This window comes from Bos mutus, chromosome 18, assembly GCF_027580195.1.
Source record: "Bos mutus isolate GX-2022 chromosome 18, NWIPB_WYAK_1.1, whole genome shotgun sequence".
NCBI classification, from domain to species: domain Eukaryota; kingdom Metazoa; phylum Chordata; class Mammalia; order Artiodactyla; family Bovidae; genus Bos; species Bos mutus.
Window position 1 is genome coordinate 26913773 of NC_091634.1, and position 15989 is coordinate 26929761.

Consider the following 15989-nt stretch of genomic DNA (forward strand, 5'->3'; position numbering starts at 1 on the left):
TGGGGACAGACTCACACAGGAGTCCGGTCCTGGGATGGGGTCTGGGTGCTTTCCTGGCTACCCTGCTGACCTGAAATGGGAGTCGTGGGGGGCCTGGGGACTTCCAGAAGAGAAGGGTCTCTGACGTTCACCGCAAAGATCAAGTTCCCCCCAAACAGGATCCTATTAGCTCAGAGCACAACACTACCCTGGAGAGGGGGTGGGCAGTTCTGTCCCCAGCTTGGTTACAGGTTTTGGGTGGTGCCAACATTCTAGTTCAGAAAGGGAATGTGAGTGCTGCTGACCCCAGGTGGGCATGGGACACTCCCTGGCAGTGGCTCGGTCAGTCAGGAACTCACAGGCTCAGACCCAGTCTCTATCCACCCCAGTCCCTTTCTGGGCCCACGGAGAAGACAGATCTTAAATGTAGAGGTTTGGTCTGACTTGGGGGACGGAATGTGGCTCCACCCTTAGGACCTGGGGCTGGGGCTGTGCTCACCTTGCCTTCCTGTGCCTTCTGTGTGAGCAGGGTCTTGGAGAGTGAGGAAGGTCGCCGGGAGTACCTCGCCTTCCCCACCAGCAAGAGCCCTGGGGGAGGCCAGAAGGGACGCAAAGAGCTGCTGAAAGGCAACGGCAGGCGCATCGACTACATGCTGCATGGGGAGGAGGGGCTGTACCCGGACTGGAAGGCCGTGAGTCTGGGCTGGGCTGGGCTGGGCAGGGCAGCCAGGCTGTGCCCGTAGCAGGACATTCTTGCTCTACACCCCTTGGCAGCACCGAGCTCTCCTCTGCAAGTGGGACATGCCAGTCCAGGAGGCCTTTGGGGCCCCCCAGGATGCTCCCACTCTCTGCCTTCAGGAAGGTCCAAGCCAGGCCCCTGCTTTATAGGATGCCCTCTGGGTCTAACAGGGATATTTCTTCCTTCTCCCCTCTCCACTCCCGCAGGAGGTGGAAGAATTCAGTTTTATCACCCAGCTGTCAGGCCTGACAGACCACCTCCCGGTGGCCATGCGACTGATGGTGTCTGCAGGGGACGACGAGGCATAGACCAGCCCAGTCACCATGAGCAGCGGGGCCTCCGCCAGCCCTTTGAGTCGCAGTCCCTCCCTGGCCGTGTCCCCTCCAGCGAGCACCGCTGGTGCTAGCGGAGGAGGGCAGGGGCCCGGGAGAGCCGCGGCCAGTCCTGGGTGAGCTGGAACCAGCGCTGCCCGGCACCTCTGGGCACTCGCCATGGACAGGAGTCAGGCCGGCCTGGGGAGTCCTGGCTGCCCAACCAGTGCCATTCTTTCGAATCGTTGATTTTCTACAAATCTACAGCACAAGCTAGTTTATAACCCGTGGGTTAGTATGAGATCCGGGTTTCTGTACTCTTTGTATCTCTTCTCAAGCTTCGTCCAGGGTTCATTATTTCTGTCTGCTGCCATGTTGTCTCGCATGCCTGCACCCTCACATGCACGCTGCCCGCATGCCACGTGCCACACCGTAGCCACAGACCCCTCACTCGGGCCTCACCCAAGGCCAAACTCCAAACACAATCAGAACCAGCCAAAGAAGCATTCCTGGACACGGGACCGCCAGCTCGCCGCCTCCAGCCTGGACAGCTCACAAGCAGGGACCACGAAGGCTGTGTCCAGTTACCAGCGAGCCCGGGCTCTTTCCCAGGGTCTTGCATTCAAGGGCGATTACATTTTAAAAAGAAAAACAGAAAAAGAACAAAAATAACCCTTCATTTTAAAGGGTCTGCAAGCCACAAGGGAGAACACTGTTCTTCCTGAAAGGGGCTCCTTTCCCCTGGCACAGCAGAGCCCGGGGCCTCCCTTGGAGACTCCAACGTGGGCCATGGAGCCATAGACAGGATTCTAAAGAGAAAGCATCCTTTTTTTTTACAGGAAGAAGGACCACTCACGGTTTAAGGGGGGAGGGGGACTTCTTGTTTTGAAAACGGTAAGATTTGTAGCTTCTGTTCTGTCAGAACCAACACATTCTCTTTCTGCCTGATCCTGTCTCCCGTCCGGATACTCTTCTGGTTCAGGACCAATCCTCCCTTGGTGACTGTCCCTATCCGCGTGCTGGCTGAGCTCAGGAACTGTCCCCCTGCATCTGGGGGGGGCGGGCTGTGGCTCTGTCCTCCTAGGCCCATCCTCCACAGTGACCCCAGCCCTAGATGAAGGGACTTGGGGATCAAGGCGCAGAGCAGCCTGTCACCTCACCAGTGTGCAGCCTGAGGGTGGCAAGGCTGATGGCCACTGCTCGTCCCACACAGGGAGCAGTACTGGTTGGTGTTCAGGTGCACAGGCATCCAGTCTGCCACCATGCAACCAGGGCCAGCCCCGGGTACCTGTGCAGTGTGGCAGAGCCTGCAGGGGAAGCCCATAGCTCCTCATCCCACGGCAGCACTGCCTCTGCCCACCTGCCTTTCTAAACACACCTGAGGACGCCCCCTGCCCCCAGTCACACAGGGAGGGTTTTGTCTATTTCCAGGTGCAAGGCCCCTCCAATTCAGGGGGTTACTAACAACCCCCCACTGATCTCCCCTCCTCACAGCGCCCCAACCAACGTGCCACCTGGCTTGAAGCCAGTTTTGCCCAACGAGGCTGGGGACGTACCAGGACTCTGCTACCAGGAGCCTCCTGGTGCCAATATGCTGACGCTGTGCCTTGTCACCCACTGAGCTGCAAGAGGGACCAAGAGGGGCAAGGTCAGAGGCCAGGCCCTGCACTGGAGGGGACACTCCCAAGAGCTGCACACAAGGCGGTGCGGGCTGGTCTGAAGCCCCCTGGCCAGGGCAGCAGCTGGGCAGAGGGCTTCATTGCCTGGAGCACTCCCCTGGCCAGGCCCTCAGCCCCACCTCCCACATCAAGCCAAGAGGGCAGCTCACCATCCAGGGTACAGTCCTCCCTGGCTCTCCACTGCACCGCTCCTCCAGGGCTGTGGCTCCTGGGGCCCTGGCTAGGCTTCCCTGGGTCAGAGGCCTCCAATCCTAGGAGCGGCCAGAAATCTGCTCTCAGGTGGAGCTCAACAGGGCAGATGTGATACCCAGACGTCTGGGCCAGAGCCAAAGCTCCAGGCTGTGGGCCAGCTGTGTGCCCAGGAGAGCCGCGGAGGCAGGGCCTGGCTCCTGAAGTGGAATGACTCTAGCACAGCTTCCAGCCCTCAGAGGGGCTGCTGGAAGGGAGCCAGGGCACGGGGCACATGCTTCTCTCCCTACTCATGGGGCGGCCTTAGGCAAGTCATACCTCCCTGTGCCTCAGTCATTCTCCCGTCCTAACAAAGTCGCCTCTGCCCAGCCTGCCTGGTCTCCAGAGAAGGGCCTGCCTGCCTCCCCACTCCCCTTGCGCCGCCCTCTGGGGCCTCCAGTGCTGAGGCCGCCATTGCTCAGCCACGAGTTTCATCAAACCTGTGCACCCCTGGGGCTGTGTACAAGCCAGACTTTTCCATTTCGATTTTTAAAAAAGGAACACCTCAGATGTTTCTGTGGCATCTAGGCCTGGAAGGACGGACACAGGTGTCACCTAAATCCCCAAGGCTCTGCACCTGCCCGGGCCCAGCCTCCTCCACAGAAGCCAGGAGGCCAGAGGTCAGCTTCAGAGAAAAACGGTCACTTCATCTGTCCAAACCACCTTCAGTTTTAAGTATGGGTATTAATCTTGATGCTTTTTAACTATTGTATTAACTTGCTGAAATTTAGAAATACTGTTTTAAAAAAGAAAAAAAAAACAAACACTTTTTTAATTTCTGTATTTTTTTCTGTATTGTATCCTCATGGGACATTAGGGGTTTTCTATGGTAAGCACACCTAAGGTTTTGGTAAAAATGTTATCAAATACATTATCCAAACAATTCTTCCCTAGAAGAAAAACAATCTTTACACCTGATAAAGTATTTTGAAAAGAGAAGTGTTTTTTTTTTTTTCCTTTACTGGTGCTGAAAAGAAGGATGGATAATGAGGAAAAAAAATAAAACTGTGAGGCTCAAGGCTGGTGTTCTGCACTTATTTGAGTGAAAAGCTGGTCTGGACCCTGCTTTGGCTCCAGCAGGCAAGGTGGCCAGGCAGGGCTATGGGGAGTCTGCCATGGAGGGCCTACCTTTCCTGACCTTCCCCATGGGATGAGCACAGCCTGAGTCTGCCCTGAACCACTCAAAAACCAGGCCACTTGGGTTCTCTTACTCACTCCCTCTGGAACTAGAGTAAACAGCAGAACAGGACCTTGTGTGTGGGAAGAAATCAGGCTGGGCCTCCTTGGGACTCCCTGCCCTTCTCTGGCAAGGTGAAGTTGGGGTGCCTGCACTAGTACCCATCTGCCCAGACTGCTGGGGGATGAGGTCCTTTTGCTAGAAGGGGGCACGTGGGAAAGGGCTGTACCTTCAGGCTCCCTCCTCCTGCCGGCTGGTATCCTGGATCTGCGTCTGAACTGCTCTGGGACAGCCTCCTCCCTGACTTCAGAAGAGCAGCCTGGTGTCCAGGTGCTGGTCTTGGTCACCTGATACTGCTGCACACGGAGGCCAAACCCTTACAAATGTGGATTGGGGCCATTACCTAGCAAACAAAAAGAGTCTGAACTTGGTCCTCAGTCTGGCCCTACCAGGGTCTTCAAGACCCAGAGCCCAGCCACATCAGTAACTCTGCCCATAGGAGCCTCTCTGAGCTGGAATGGGCAGGTGGACTCAAAGGTCCCCAGAGTGCAAGGCCAGGCTGGCCCAGCTCCAGGAGAGTAGCAGACCCACCCAGCCCGGTCAGCCCTGGCTCCCTCCCAGGGAGAGCAGGAGGGACACTGTGGCCGGGAAGCTCTCTGAGCACTTTAAAAGCCACTGCAGGTGGGCTCCTTGGTGCCTTCTCAGTTCCAAAATAATCCCCACTTCCTGCCATATCTGGAGCAAGAAGCCAGCAGTGCAAAAACACAAAACGGGAAGTGGTCTCCTCCAATCCCCGAGGTCAAGATGGGTCCTGAAAGGCAAGGTGCCTTCACTTTTACCCACGGAAAGCCATCATTCAGAGCCCAGAGCTCTCCTCCACTTTATTTCTCAATAAGTGAGGGTTAGCACCCACTGTCCAGCGCATCTGAGAGCGTGAAATCCATGGTGATGTCTCCAGTGTGGGGGTGGAACTCCACAGTGTAGGTGACGGTCTGCGAGCTGCCCGGCGGTGCTCTGGGGTCGAGTGTGGTGTTGAAGAAGTACACGGCCTGCTTACAATGGGGGTTCCAGCAACAGTCCCCCTGCAGAGAAAGCAGCAAGAAGGCAGTGAGGCTTCTGATGTCCCAGCCAGCCCGCTCCTGGCGAGCCTCCAGCCCAGGCAGCTCACAGTGAGAAGCTGCTGTTCGGAGCTGGATGACCCAGGACCACTAGGAGTCACTACCCGGAATGCCCAGAGTACACGCGAGTGGCGTGATGGCTCCCACTCTCAGGATCCACCTCCTCGGGGCCTGCACACAGCACTACCTCGTCCTCTGCAGGCTTCAGGAGGCCGGTGCTGACTGTGCTGTCCGCAGTCAGGTGGTATTCCATCCACAGGACAGCTCCGTGGCTCCTCCCACACCTAGAGATGGGCCGGGGGGTGGAAAGGGACCAGAAACAAACAGCTGCATGAAAGACTGGCATGGCCATGGCTGCCCTCTGCTTTTCAGAAACCTCTTATCCTCCCTACTTCCATCCTGCCCTGTCAGGAGGCTCCTAAGACTCCACCTGAATGAAGGTCACTCAGTAAAAGTGGCCTTCTTGCTGAGCAACCAAAGTGCCCACTCACTCCCCACAGTCTGGCCAAGTATTCAGAGTAATCCTGGGGCAGGGCCAGCTGGCTGCCAGCCTGGCCTCCTCTGCCTGAGATCATGCAAAGGTTGGCCCAGAAGGTTGAGAGAGCAGTCCAGGCATCGAAGTCTAGATTGCTCCTAGATAACTCTGGGCAGCAGGCACAGACAGGCAGCTGCCTTGGCTCCTCCTTGTCAGAGGAGCCCCAGGGGGCTCTGGGCTCATGGCTTCCACCCAGTTATAAGAGGGAGCTTCCTCCAGGAAGCAGCTGCCCCTCCCCGTGAAGGGAGCTGGAGCTGGATGGGCCTGACCATGTAGCACGACGACAGCCCCTGCCAATTCCTAAGCTGCTTCAATTCCCAGGAGGGTTCAGGAAAGGATATGGTCCAATGGGTAACCATAGCAACCAAATTCACGTTTCTCTGCAGCTGTGTGTAACGTACCGCTGAGCTCAAAGGGAGCCTCAGATGTGGGAGGATGAGCAAGCCCACTCTGGCTTTCTCCCCCACCCAGAAGCTATGGGGACCCCCACACATTTCAGGGCCACTTGAAAAAGGGCAAGGCTGAGATAAGGACAGCCATCCCACCCACATGAAAGTGACCAAAGTAAGTGCTTATAGCCACTCAGGCAATAACTATTAGAAAGCAAGCCCTGCCACTTCCTTCCTCACTCCCTGACCCTGGAGCCTCCACTCACCTTCTCAGCTCAATGGTGCCCTCAGCATGGATAGGCTGCAGGGGGACTGGCTGCCGAAAATCAAAGGTCAGGATCTGCTGGGGCTCGGAGAGGCTGCGGCACGGGTACTCCCACAGTGGGTGGGGCTCGGCCTCCTTGCTCTCCCTGAAGTCCAGGGCACGCTGAGAAGGTAAGAGAAGGCAGGGGTCTGCAGAGATACAGCCAGGTGGCCAGGAAACATGGGGGTCCTGTCCCCATCTCCAGAGTTTACATATGCCAGTGGTCCCTCATCGCCATGGCCCTGGTCCCTCAGGGTAATTGCCATGGTCATATGGGGCAAGTGAGCCCCCATAAAAGACCACAGGTGCCTGGCCAGACCAGCTGGCTTCTGGTACCACTCACAAGCAATCTCCTCAGCAAGGCACTCTAAGCTTCATTTTCTGCTTTTTAAAACTCAAAAGCCACTGCCCATCTCACAAGCTACCTTGACCAACTGCCTACATTGGTGAAATCACCCATCACTTGGACACTTGCCCATTCAGTGACCCTTACTGATCACTACAGCTGCCAGATTACCACCCTACAAGGCTCCCAGTCTAGAAGGAGACAATTGGGGAGCAACTGCAGTGTGCGGGGACACTGACAGGCTAAGAACAGGGTTGGGCAGGAAAGCTGCCCAGAGGGGTGAACTCTAGGCTGCCTCTTGAAGGTTACCCAAGAGCTGTTAGCAAAGAGGAGAGTACACACAGCCCAGCAGGGAATGGTCAGAGAGCAAAGCAGAGCCAACAGAGTGGCAGGGGCTGGCTGCAGGGGTGAAGGTGGGGGCTCAAGGTTTTCCCGCAGAGGACAGACAGGGCCAGACTTCAGATCTACAGATTCACTTAAGCTCCCTGTGGAGAAAGGCTGATGGGAGAAGGAGTGGGGTATACGGTCAAACACAAGATGCAAGTGGCCCAGACGAGTAACAGCAGGGAAAGAAAACTTGTTCACAGAGGACCTGATGGTTATGGAACCCAACAACGAACTGAATGAGAAGGCGAAGGCTTGTCTGGGAGGTTGCCGGAGCCCTGAGCCCAGCTGGCAGGTATGAAGTGACAGCAGGTCTAGGACAGCAGCACTGGGAGGGCTGGACTAGGGGCGGGGGAGGAGTAGGTGGATTCTGGAGGCGGCGGGTAGGAGCGCCTGAAGACATCTCAGTGGAGTCACTGCTCTCAGCTATTTGGTCAGAGCTCAGGAGACAGGCAGGCAATGGCCAGCAAATAGAGAGAATGGAAACAGACACAGGGGTCTGGGCAGGGACCTCAGGGAGCCCTAGAACACAGGACACCTCAGGGGATAAGAAGAGGGGAGGAATCCAGGAAGGAGCCTGAGAAGCGGCCAGAGGGAGCTAGAGTGTGTGGTGTTCCCAGGAGCATGGAACAGTCAGTGGTCTGCTGTGGACAGGCAGGTAAGATGAAAAACTGCAAATGTCCCCCGGATTTTTTTTACTTAAAAAATGTTTACACAAGGAATCCACAATCACTGTAGAAAATGTAAACAGAAAGAAGCAAAAGGGAGGAAAAAACTAACCACTTCCTATCACAGAACTAACATTTTGGTGTCTGCACTCCACCCCTTTTTCACTACACGTGTAATTTTTTTTATAATTAAAACAAAATTTTAATGTTGCATATACTTTGTACAGGTCACTTTCCATTTACAGTTATTACATTTGTGAATTTTCTTAATATATAAAAATGTGATGGTGTCCTGCCCTTCTCATAGGGCTCGTGACTCTTCACATCTATTCCGGCCAAGTATTGTTGGCACTTTCATGACTGCCCTCGTTTCTGGGAGCTGCAGACCCTGGTGGCTGGCTGGATCCCCTACAAATGTACAGATAACCCTGCAGGAACCCTCCTTCTACATCCCACCCACCTCCACCCTCAAGCACCTTCCCCTGAAATGGAGTCCCCAGAATGAAAACAGCTGGCTCAGAAGGTTGCCAAAATCGCCTTCTAGAGAGGCCATCCCAAACAAGAACTACCTGCTGACACTGGCAGGAGTGGTTCCAGTGGTCTGGTGACAGACGGGCCCCAGCCCAAAATTCTGATTCAGGGATTACAGTCCCAGGCTGAGAATGGCCTAACACCAGCCAGACTTGGAGATGCAGTGGCTCTCAGGTTCATGCTCACGGTGAACCAAGTAGAACAGATATGCCTGTCCCTGCTGCCCCCAGCAGAGGAGCTCTCTGCATACTGCCCACATTGCCCAACCCAGGTCCCTCCATGGAAGCCAGACATCCCCTTCAGAAGCCTGTGGCCCGATGGAGTGTGGATGGAACACGGTGGCGGGAGCTGCGGCCCTGCATACCTTAATCATGTCATCCATGATGTGCACATCGAAGCCTTCACAGTCACCACAGGGGCTCCGGATCCGCCACAGGTCCTGAAAGGAAGGTACAGCCTTCACTGACACCCACCCGCCAGGGCATGCCAACACCCACACCCACCCAATGGGGGTGGGTGGGCAGGCACGGCCATGGTTCTGTGGGACAGCACATAGATGTCGACACCCACTCAGGCACACCAAGTGTAGTGACAAGAGTAGGAAGGGTAAGAGGCTGGGGCTGCCCCAATTCCACACCTGAGGCACATCTTGCTGCTCCCACAGGCCTGGAACAGATTCCCACAGCTGAAGGGACCCAAAGACACCAAAGACCCAGGATGGTTCCTCAGACCTGCAAAGCCTCTCCTGATCCCAAACCCTCTCCACTGAGGGACAGCTGACCAGAGCTACTCAGACAGGCTCTCTAACCCCTCCCTGTCCATCCTGAACACTGATTCATTGGGAAGAACTCTGTCAACCACTTCTTGAGCCTCTATGCCCATAAAGAGAGTGTGAGGACGACAGGATCCTGGGAGGAAACCAGAGGTTAGTCAACCCGGTCACTCAGTATCCTCTGTCTCTGGGACATATACCTGGGAACAGCATCGTTCTCCACAGTCCCTCACTGGCCATGAAAACCAGAATTCTTGTGGAAATCTGGTCAAGTAAATAAGTTAACGCAGAAGAAATGGCCAAAAAATTAAGTGACAGAACCACTAAGCTACCAAGGGATAAAGCCATCCTTATCAAAGAGACATCAAATGAAGTTCACTCTGTATTTCAGGTTAAAAGCATTTCAAAATCCTTTTAATAAAAAATACCTTTCCCAAAATGACTTTTTGACTATGGTTCTGCTTTGATGAGAAAATGAAAATGAAGCTTTTCAATTTTTATTGCATAAGGAAGCTGACTTGCCCATCTCAAAATGCTTTTAACAACTGGAGCCTCAGCTCTTAATGAGAGCAGAGCAAGCTGCACAGCTTGTCTTCTGAAACTCTTAATTTATATTTTAAAATTATTCTGATAAGCCGTAATTGTAAAATGACAACACACAACCATTTCCATTTCATGTGCTAAATTACTTCATTTTTACAAAGGCGAGCCTCTTCTATTCAGCCCTGAGGTGTGCTGATACAGAAAAACAGAGGTTCAAACCATTAAGACCCTAGGTGCTCCACCTGCATTCAAGGTCCACACAAGAAAACAACTCCCCACCCCCTGCCAAGAAAACCTCCGGGTGGCCTACCCTGAACTCCACGACCACCACGTGCAGTGAGGCAGCCTGGGGCATCACCACAGCGCCAGGCCCCAGGTGTTGGTCCACAGCAGTCCGCACATACCAGAAGTACAAGTTGTGCCATGGAAGCAGGCTGGTGGTGAAGAACGGCTCACCCAGCAGGAGAGAAACCTGCCGATCAGAGAGAAGCAGGCCCAGGTATCAGAAGGATTCAGCTGAGTAATAAAGGACAAGTTTCACAGGCACATTCATTTTTTCACTCACTCACCCACTTGGTCGGTCAGTCAGTCCACACGCAAGTCAAGGCCTGCACCTACCCTTGAGGATACAAAGATGAGAAACAGACACAAGCCCTGCCCTCAGGAGCGCAGAATGGAAAAAGGGAGCAGACGAGGCTAGGCGCCGTCCTCAGAGAGTGCGGTAGGCTCTGACAGAAGCAAGGAAGGGGCTCACAGAGGGACCCTAGAAGTAAGAGCTTCAGGAAGAGCTTCCAGGATGGCATCCTGGAAATCCTACTCAAAGCTTTATCCTGACAATTCATTGTCAGTGCTAGTCTGTCTCCCTCACCAGGCTCATAGACCAGAGAAGTGGGGACACTGGCAGACACAGTATTCCCAGCACAGTGCCTGGCCCAGAGCAGATGTCAGTGAAGGTTTGTTGATCAGATGAATAAATGCATGAACAGGAGACAGAAAAGCAAAAGAGTGGGGAGTCCAGGCAGAGGTGTGGGCAGAGGCCAAAGCAGGAGTGTGAATGACAATGAGAGCAAGGCCCTTCTGGGAGCTCACCAGATGAGCAGGTAGGGTAGGACAGTAAAGGAAGAGGCCAGAGCAGTGGAGAGGAGCCAGGTCACCCAAAGGCAGCTGATGACAGGAAAAGGAGACTGAACTATGCCTTGGAGGCAAGAGGGGATCACTAAAAGCTTTAATCAGGGCTTAATATGAGAAGGAATGTGCTTTAGAAAGATTTTCAGGAGTTCCCTGGTGGCCTAGTGGTTGGGACTCGGGGTTCTCACCACAGCCTGGGTTCAGGAGCAGTGCTGTGACGGAAAAAGGGAGGGGACACTGTGTGTCTCTGTCCATCCCAGCAGAGCCATCCTGCTCTTGCTGAAGGAGCAGCGATTGGAGAGCAATGCAAGTATTCATTCATCAAGCATCTCTGGGGACCCACAGTGAGGCCCAGAGAAGGGGGCAGTCAGGCCATCTCAGAACTGTGCTATCTAGAGCAAATGCACAGCGCTCTCTACTCACCTTTTTACCCTCCAAGTCTGCAGGTGTTAATAATTCAGGCCGTTTCTCTATTATATTAATTTCGTCTTCCAAGTGGTTGGCCTTGAAGATCTTAGAGAGAAAACAAAAGTGTTGGTTTCATTGAGAAAAAGAACACATCTCAGAGTTGCTTTATTTGTGTGCAGTTCTCTGGCCAAACGGTTCTGGAGCACCACTTTCAGCTACTCTGCTGAACTTCTCCCCTCCAAGGGCCTCCTACAGACTGCAGGTGACATCATGAGCAAAATGTCTTAAGAGCAATAGAAATTTCTCTTGCAGGCACACTGGCAAGGCTCAGAAGTAGGCTTGTAGTCCTGGTGGGGTGGGTTATCCTTCAGAAAGGAAATCAAAACCAGTCACTGGCCAGGATGTGAAACACCATCACAGAACCAAGCAGTCAGGACAGCTTGTGAGCAGTGACTCCCCGGGTGCTGGTGTCCCAGAAACAAAACTTTAGTTCTATTACTGCAAGGAGTTTTGGTTTTTTAGTTTTAAGTGAAGTGAGGAGAAAAGCCTATACTTCTTCAGCCACAAAACACAAAGTAGAGTCTAAACTTTGCTCACTGCTATTCAACGACAGCTCCAGAAGACTTCCAGGGCAGCTCTCGACTCAGGAGTCACGAGAGTTACTGGCAGCTGCTACTTCCCCCAATTCCCTCGGCACTGACACTGATTCAAAGCAATCGATCCCAGACTCAGGAAGGCAAGCCCCACAGGTCCCCACATTATTTCAATAATGACAATTATCACTTACTTTTTTCATCAGTCTATGAGAAGCTGCTGAATTCTCTATTGTAAATACCTAAAGGGAATATCATATTAGTTGTAAGAGATGCACTTAACAGAAAAAGTAAATAAACAGATTAAAATGCAACTCCAGGGACTTCGCTGGTGGTCCAGGGGTTAAGACTCCACACTTTCAATGCAGGGGGTATGGGTGCCATCGCTGGTTGGGAAACCACAATCCCACATGAAAAGCAACTCCAAAGCAAAGGACAACACCTAACCAACTACGTCTGTGCTCACGATCCCCCCGGATAGTACAACATTCTGTGCTGACCCTGGATTCAGACTCAGGAGCTGCAGCTACATGGCAACAGCTATAGTCTGACTCCTGCCTGCACCTGAGGCAACAACCCCTCAGACACCAACCCAGCACACCCACAATGTATGTGGCAGCTGCACTTGCAAAGAGTTTTAGTCACAAAACTGTGACTAAAGAGTGTCATCAGGAAGCTGGCAGAAGGCACACGGCCAGTACCTGCTCCACCCCAAGGTGATAGGCCAGCATGGACAGCAGACTGCCATCACTGACGCACAGGCAGACACTGTCCGGCTTCAGCACCTGCAGGAAAAGAGCAACCTCAGCACAGATTTTCTTACAATGTTGAGAAAATTCTTGTTGACAAACTGAAAGGCACGTTTTCCATCTGACCCTCTAACCCACTCTGTGATCATTCAGTCCCATCTCCTCCTCACTCCATCGCCCACATGGCCTGGCTGCATTTTCCTGTGCCCCAACAATGGTCAAACCTGCCTCCCAGGCCCCGGTGGCAACCAGCCTCACCCTCCAACACACCCTCTGCCTCACCTCTCCCCATTGAGACCCCACTGTCAGGAGACTCTCCTCAAGCCATCCTAGAAGGCCCCACTGAAGGCCTGCCCTGTTTATCGGAGGCCACCCCCAAGTCACGACCACAGGCCTCTTCCCTGTAAAGTCACAGCACGGACAGCCACGGGCATGTCGAATGACTCCTCACATCACGGATGCCTTTGTGGGTCACAGATCCCTCTGAGAGAAACTCAGAATGTCTGGGATCCTCCCCACCCGCCCCCGACAAAATGCAGGCATGTGCATACCAGCACACATATTTCTGCATACAACTCCAAGGGGTCCAGAGACCCCCATCCAAACCTTGTGGTCCCCAGGCTAAGACCCCTTCTATAGGCAGCAGGGAGCAAAGGTTTTTCAGAAGAGCTATATAACCAGATTTACAATCTAGAACATTTTAGAAAGAAAACAGAAAATGAGAGGAATAATGGGGTGGCTGAACCCATAAGGATCGCCAAAGGAACTGCTGGTGACCATAAAAGCAAAGTGTCCAGAGGGACAATAGCAAGGGCCAGGGAGAGGCTCCTACAGAAGAGCAGAGAACCAGTCCCTTCTGATCCAGAAACAAGCTCCCAGCCTCGGCTCAAACACCCACCCAGTAGGAGCTGGTTGAAGCTACTCATGGACAGACAGGAGAGCACAGAAGACAAAACCAACTGATCATAAGTGAGCAGTGGGCTGGGGTCCACAGGACAAACCCCTTCTGGCCTGTGACCACCCAAAGGGCTGGATACTCACCGTCCTCAGGGCCTGGATGTATTGATCAGTTCTGTTCCGATCATTGATCTCTCCAAACCGAGGCCGGTTCCAGAGCAGGTGAGCCTGGCAGTCACACACGGGGCGCACTGGGTGGACTCTCCCATTCTTTTCAGGACTGGATCAGAAAATGAACAGATACAGGGTGATGACCTGCTAGGCAATGGCGAGCATGAAGGCACAGCACAGGGACCTGCACCAGGAAAATCAAGTTGGAGAGGGGACACATCCATGGTCCTCTAGGGGACATGAATCTAGGCACTGGCTTTCGAGTGGGCCTTAGGGTTGGAGGCCCTCCAATTCAAGACTTCTCATATATATATCTGCCCCAAATGGGGGTCCTACCACCAGGGTAGCCTCTTCTCAGTACACACAAACAGGCACCCAGCCACAAACTTTTGCCCTTATTTGGTTCAGATACAAATGTGCCCATTCAAAATCTCTACAGGGTCCGTGGAGGGAATTTACATCAACAGACAATGTCACAAGCCTAGTGTCCCACCCCACAAGGCCGGAGGCACACCTGGTCTTCTGAAGGCTATACCACACACAGTAGTCGTCGTGGTAGGCTACCAGGCAGAGGGCTAAGCCCTGGACAACAGGCTCCTCCTGTGGTAGGAAGTACACACACTGCATCCAGTGGTCCCGCCACTGAAACAGGAAGAGAATCAGCTGTCACCAAGCTGCAACAAGGGCAATGCATCAAATCCCGGGGCCAAAACCCAAGCCAAAAACCAATTTGCTGGGAGACCACTGTGTGAACTACACATTGCTACTATGGCCAAAGAGATAAAGAAAATTTTCAAATTAGAAATGCTAAAGGCCCAAAAACTTCATGGAACACTGCTGGCTTTAGGAAGACAGAATGTAGCTGATAGCAGTGGTCTTTAGGGTGGGCTCAGATGAGGGGACTCCAGCCCCTGCCCTGTGTGTGTGTTGGGGCAGAGGGGGAAGGGTGGAGTTGGAAGGAGGGAGGGAGAATGCAAATATGGTAAACATTAACAACTGGTAAATTTAAGTAGAGAGCATACTGATGTTCGTTTTCACTTACTTTATGGATTCAGAATTTTCAAAATAAAAAATCGGAAAAATAGCCAGCACCACTTCTCAGGAGGGCATTTAGCAACCAAATACTGTTTGTTCACCACTGGTTCTATAAGAACAAATTAACTAGCCACTTTAGTCCCTACTTTCACATATCCTGAAAGGAGTTTAGGGTAGAAATCAGGAATGAGAGAGCCAATGCTCTGGGAAAAGCTCGCAGAACAGGGCTTCAGACAGTTATTTTCAGAAAACCTTATGAACCCAATTTCTTGTATATTCTTATATCCAGAAAAGCACTAAATTCATTAACAGAGATACCCGATGACTAACAATAACCTTCTGCCAGAATGTGTACTTAACTGCAAGTATCTCCCTTTCATTAAAATCACATATATACTGATCTTCACACACACACACACACAAACACTCACACATACACACACACACACACACACACACACACACACACACACACACACACACACACACACACACACACCTCCTTCTCCTCCTTCAGAGCAGCTCCTCAGAGCGATCTTAGAGGCTATAATCCTCACTTGGCTTCAAATGAAACTTAACTTGCAACTCTCTTGCTGCATTTTTTTTCTCCCAGTTTATCCTACCCGATCTTGAATTTAACTTAAAGTCCAGTGAATGCCATTCCTATCTCTCGAAGATGTCTATTTGAAGGTGAAAGTGAAAGTCGCTCAGTCGTGTCTAACTCTTCAGTCATGTCTGACTCTTTGCAGCCCCATACAGTCCATGGAATTCTCCAGGCCAGAAAACCGGAGTGGGTAGCCTTTCCTTTCTCCAGGGGATCTTCCCAACTCAGGGATGGAACCCAGGTCTCCTGCACTGCAGGTGGATTCTTTATGAGCTAAGCCACAAGGGAAACCCCTGAAGGTAAAAGCTAGGAATCAAATCTAACCAGATACACTCTGGGGATAATAAACAGTAACAAGGAGGGGGGGAAAAAGATTCTCTAAAACTTGTTATTCATCCTTTACTATGCCCTCCTTGACCCCTCCCGGGCTCCCGCGATACTTCCCTGTCACCATGTCCTTCCCACACACCAGACTCCCAGATCCGAATGCTAAAGAGCTGTGACAGAAGCCACTATCTGAGGCTGATTAAGGGCAGCTCAGTGAAGTCCTGAGGGAGACTCATTAGCAGCTCTTCAAACTCTAAACAGTCCAAAAGTCACCACTGGCAGAGGGAGGACACAAGCCCCACAGCCAGGAGACCTGGAGACAAGCACCCACCACTGCTGCTTAGACATGAGGTCCTGCTCCTGACACTGGGCCA

The 15989-nt window shown here is 52.7% G+C and overlaps 2 protein-coding genes across 5 annotated transcripts in view; one reads left to right on the forward strand and one right to left on the reverse strand.

The window, feature by feature from the left end:
- SMPD3 (sphingomyelin phosphodiesterase 3) overlaps positions 1–3712 on the forward strand; it is an 83961-nt gene extending 80249 nt beyond the window's left edge. For all 4 annotated transcript variants that reach the window (XM_005896519.3, XM_070388119.1, XM_070388118.1 and 1 more), the window contains 2 exons: positions 509–671; positions 925–3712. In XM_005896519.3, the coding sequence (XP_005896581.1) occupies positions 509–671; positions 925–1026 (265 nt within the window). In that variant the 3' untranslated portion in view covers positions 1027–3712. The remainder of the gene's footprint in view (positions 1–508; positions 672–924) is intronic.
- Positions 3713–4980: 1268 nt separating this feature from the next.
- Positions 4981–15989, reverse strand: part of PRMT7 (protein arginine methyltransferase 7) — a 39792-nt gene continuing 28783 nt past the window's right edge. The window contains exons 9-18 of the mRNA XM_005896520.2: positions 14164–14291; positions 13623–13758; positions 12534–12617; positions 12027–12074; positions 11255–11344; positions 10014–10175; positions 8753–8827; positions 6422–6582; positions 5419–5515; positions 4981–5195 (exon numbers count right to left, since the gene is read on the reverse strand). Coding sequence (XP_005896582.2) covers positions 5016–5195; positions 5419–5515; positions 6422–6582; positions 8753–8827; positions 10014–10175; positions 11255–11344; positions 12027–12074; positions 12534–12617; positions 13623–13758; positions 14164–14291 — 1161 coding nt within the window. The 3' untranslated portion in view covers positions 4981–5015. The remainder of the gene's footprint in view (positions 5196–5418; positions 5516–6421; positions 6583–8752; positions 8828–10013; positions 10176–11254; positions 11345–12026; positions 12075–12533; positions 12618–13622; positions 13759–14163; positions 14292–15989) is intronic.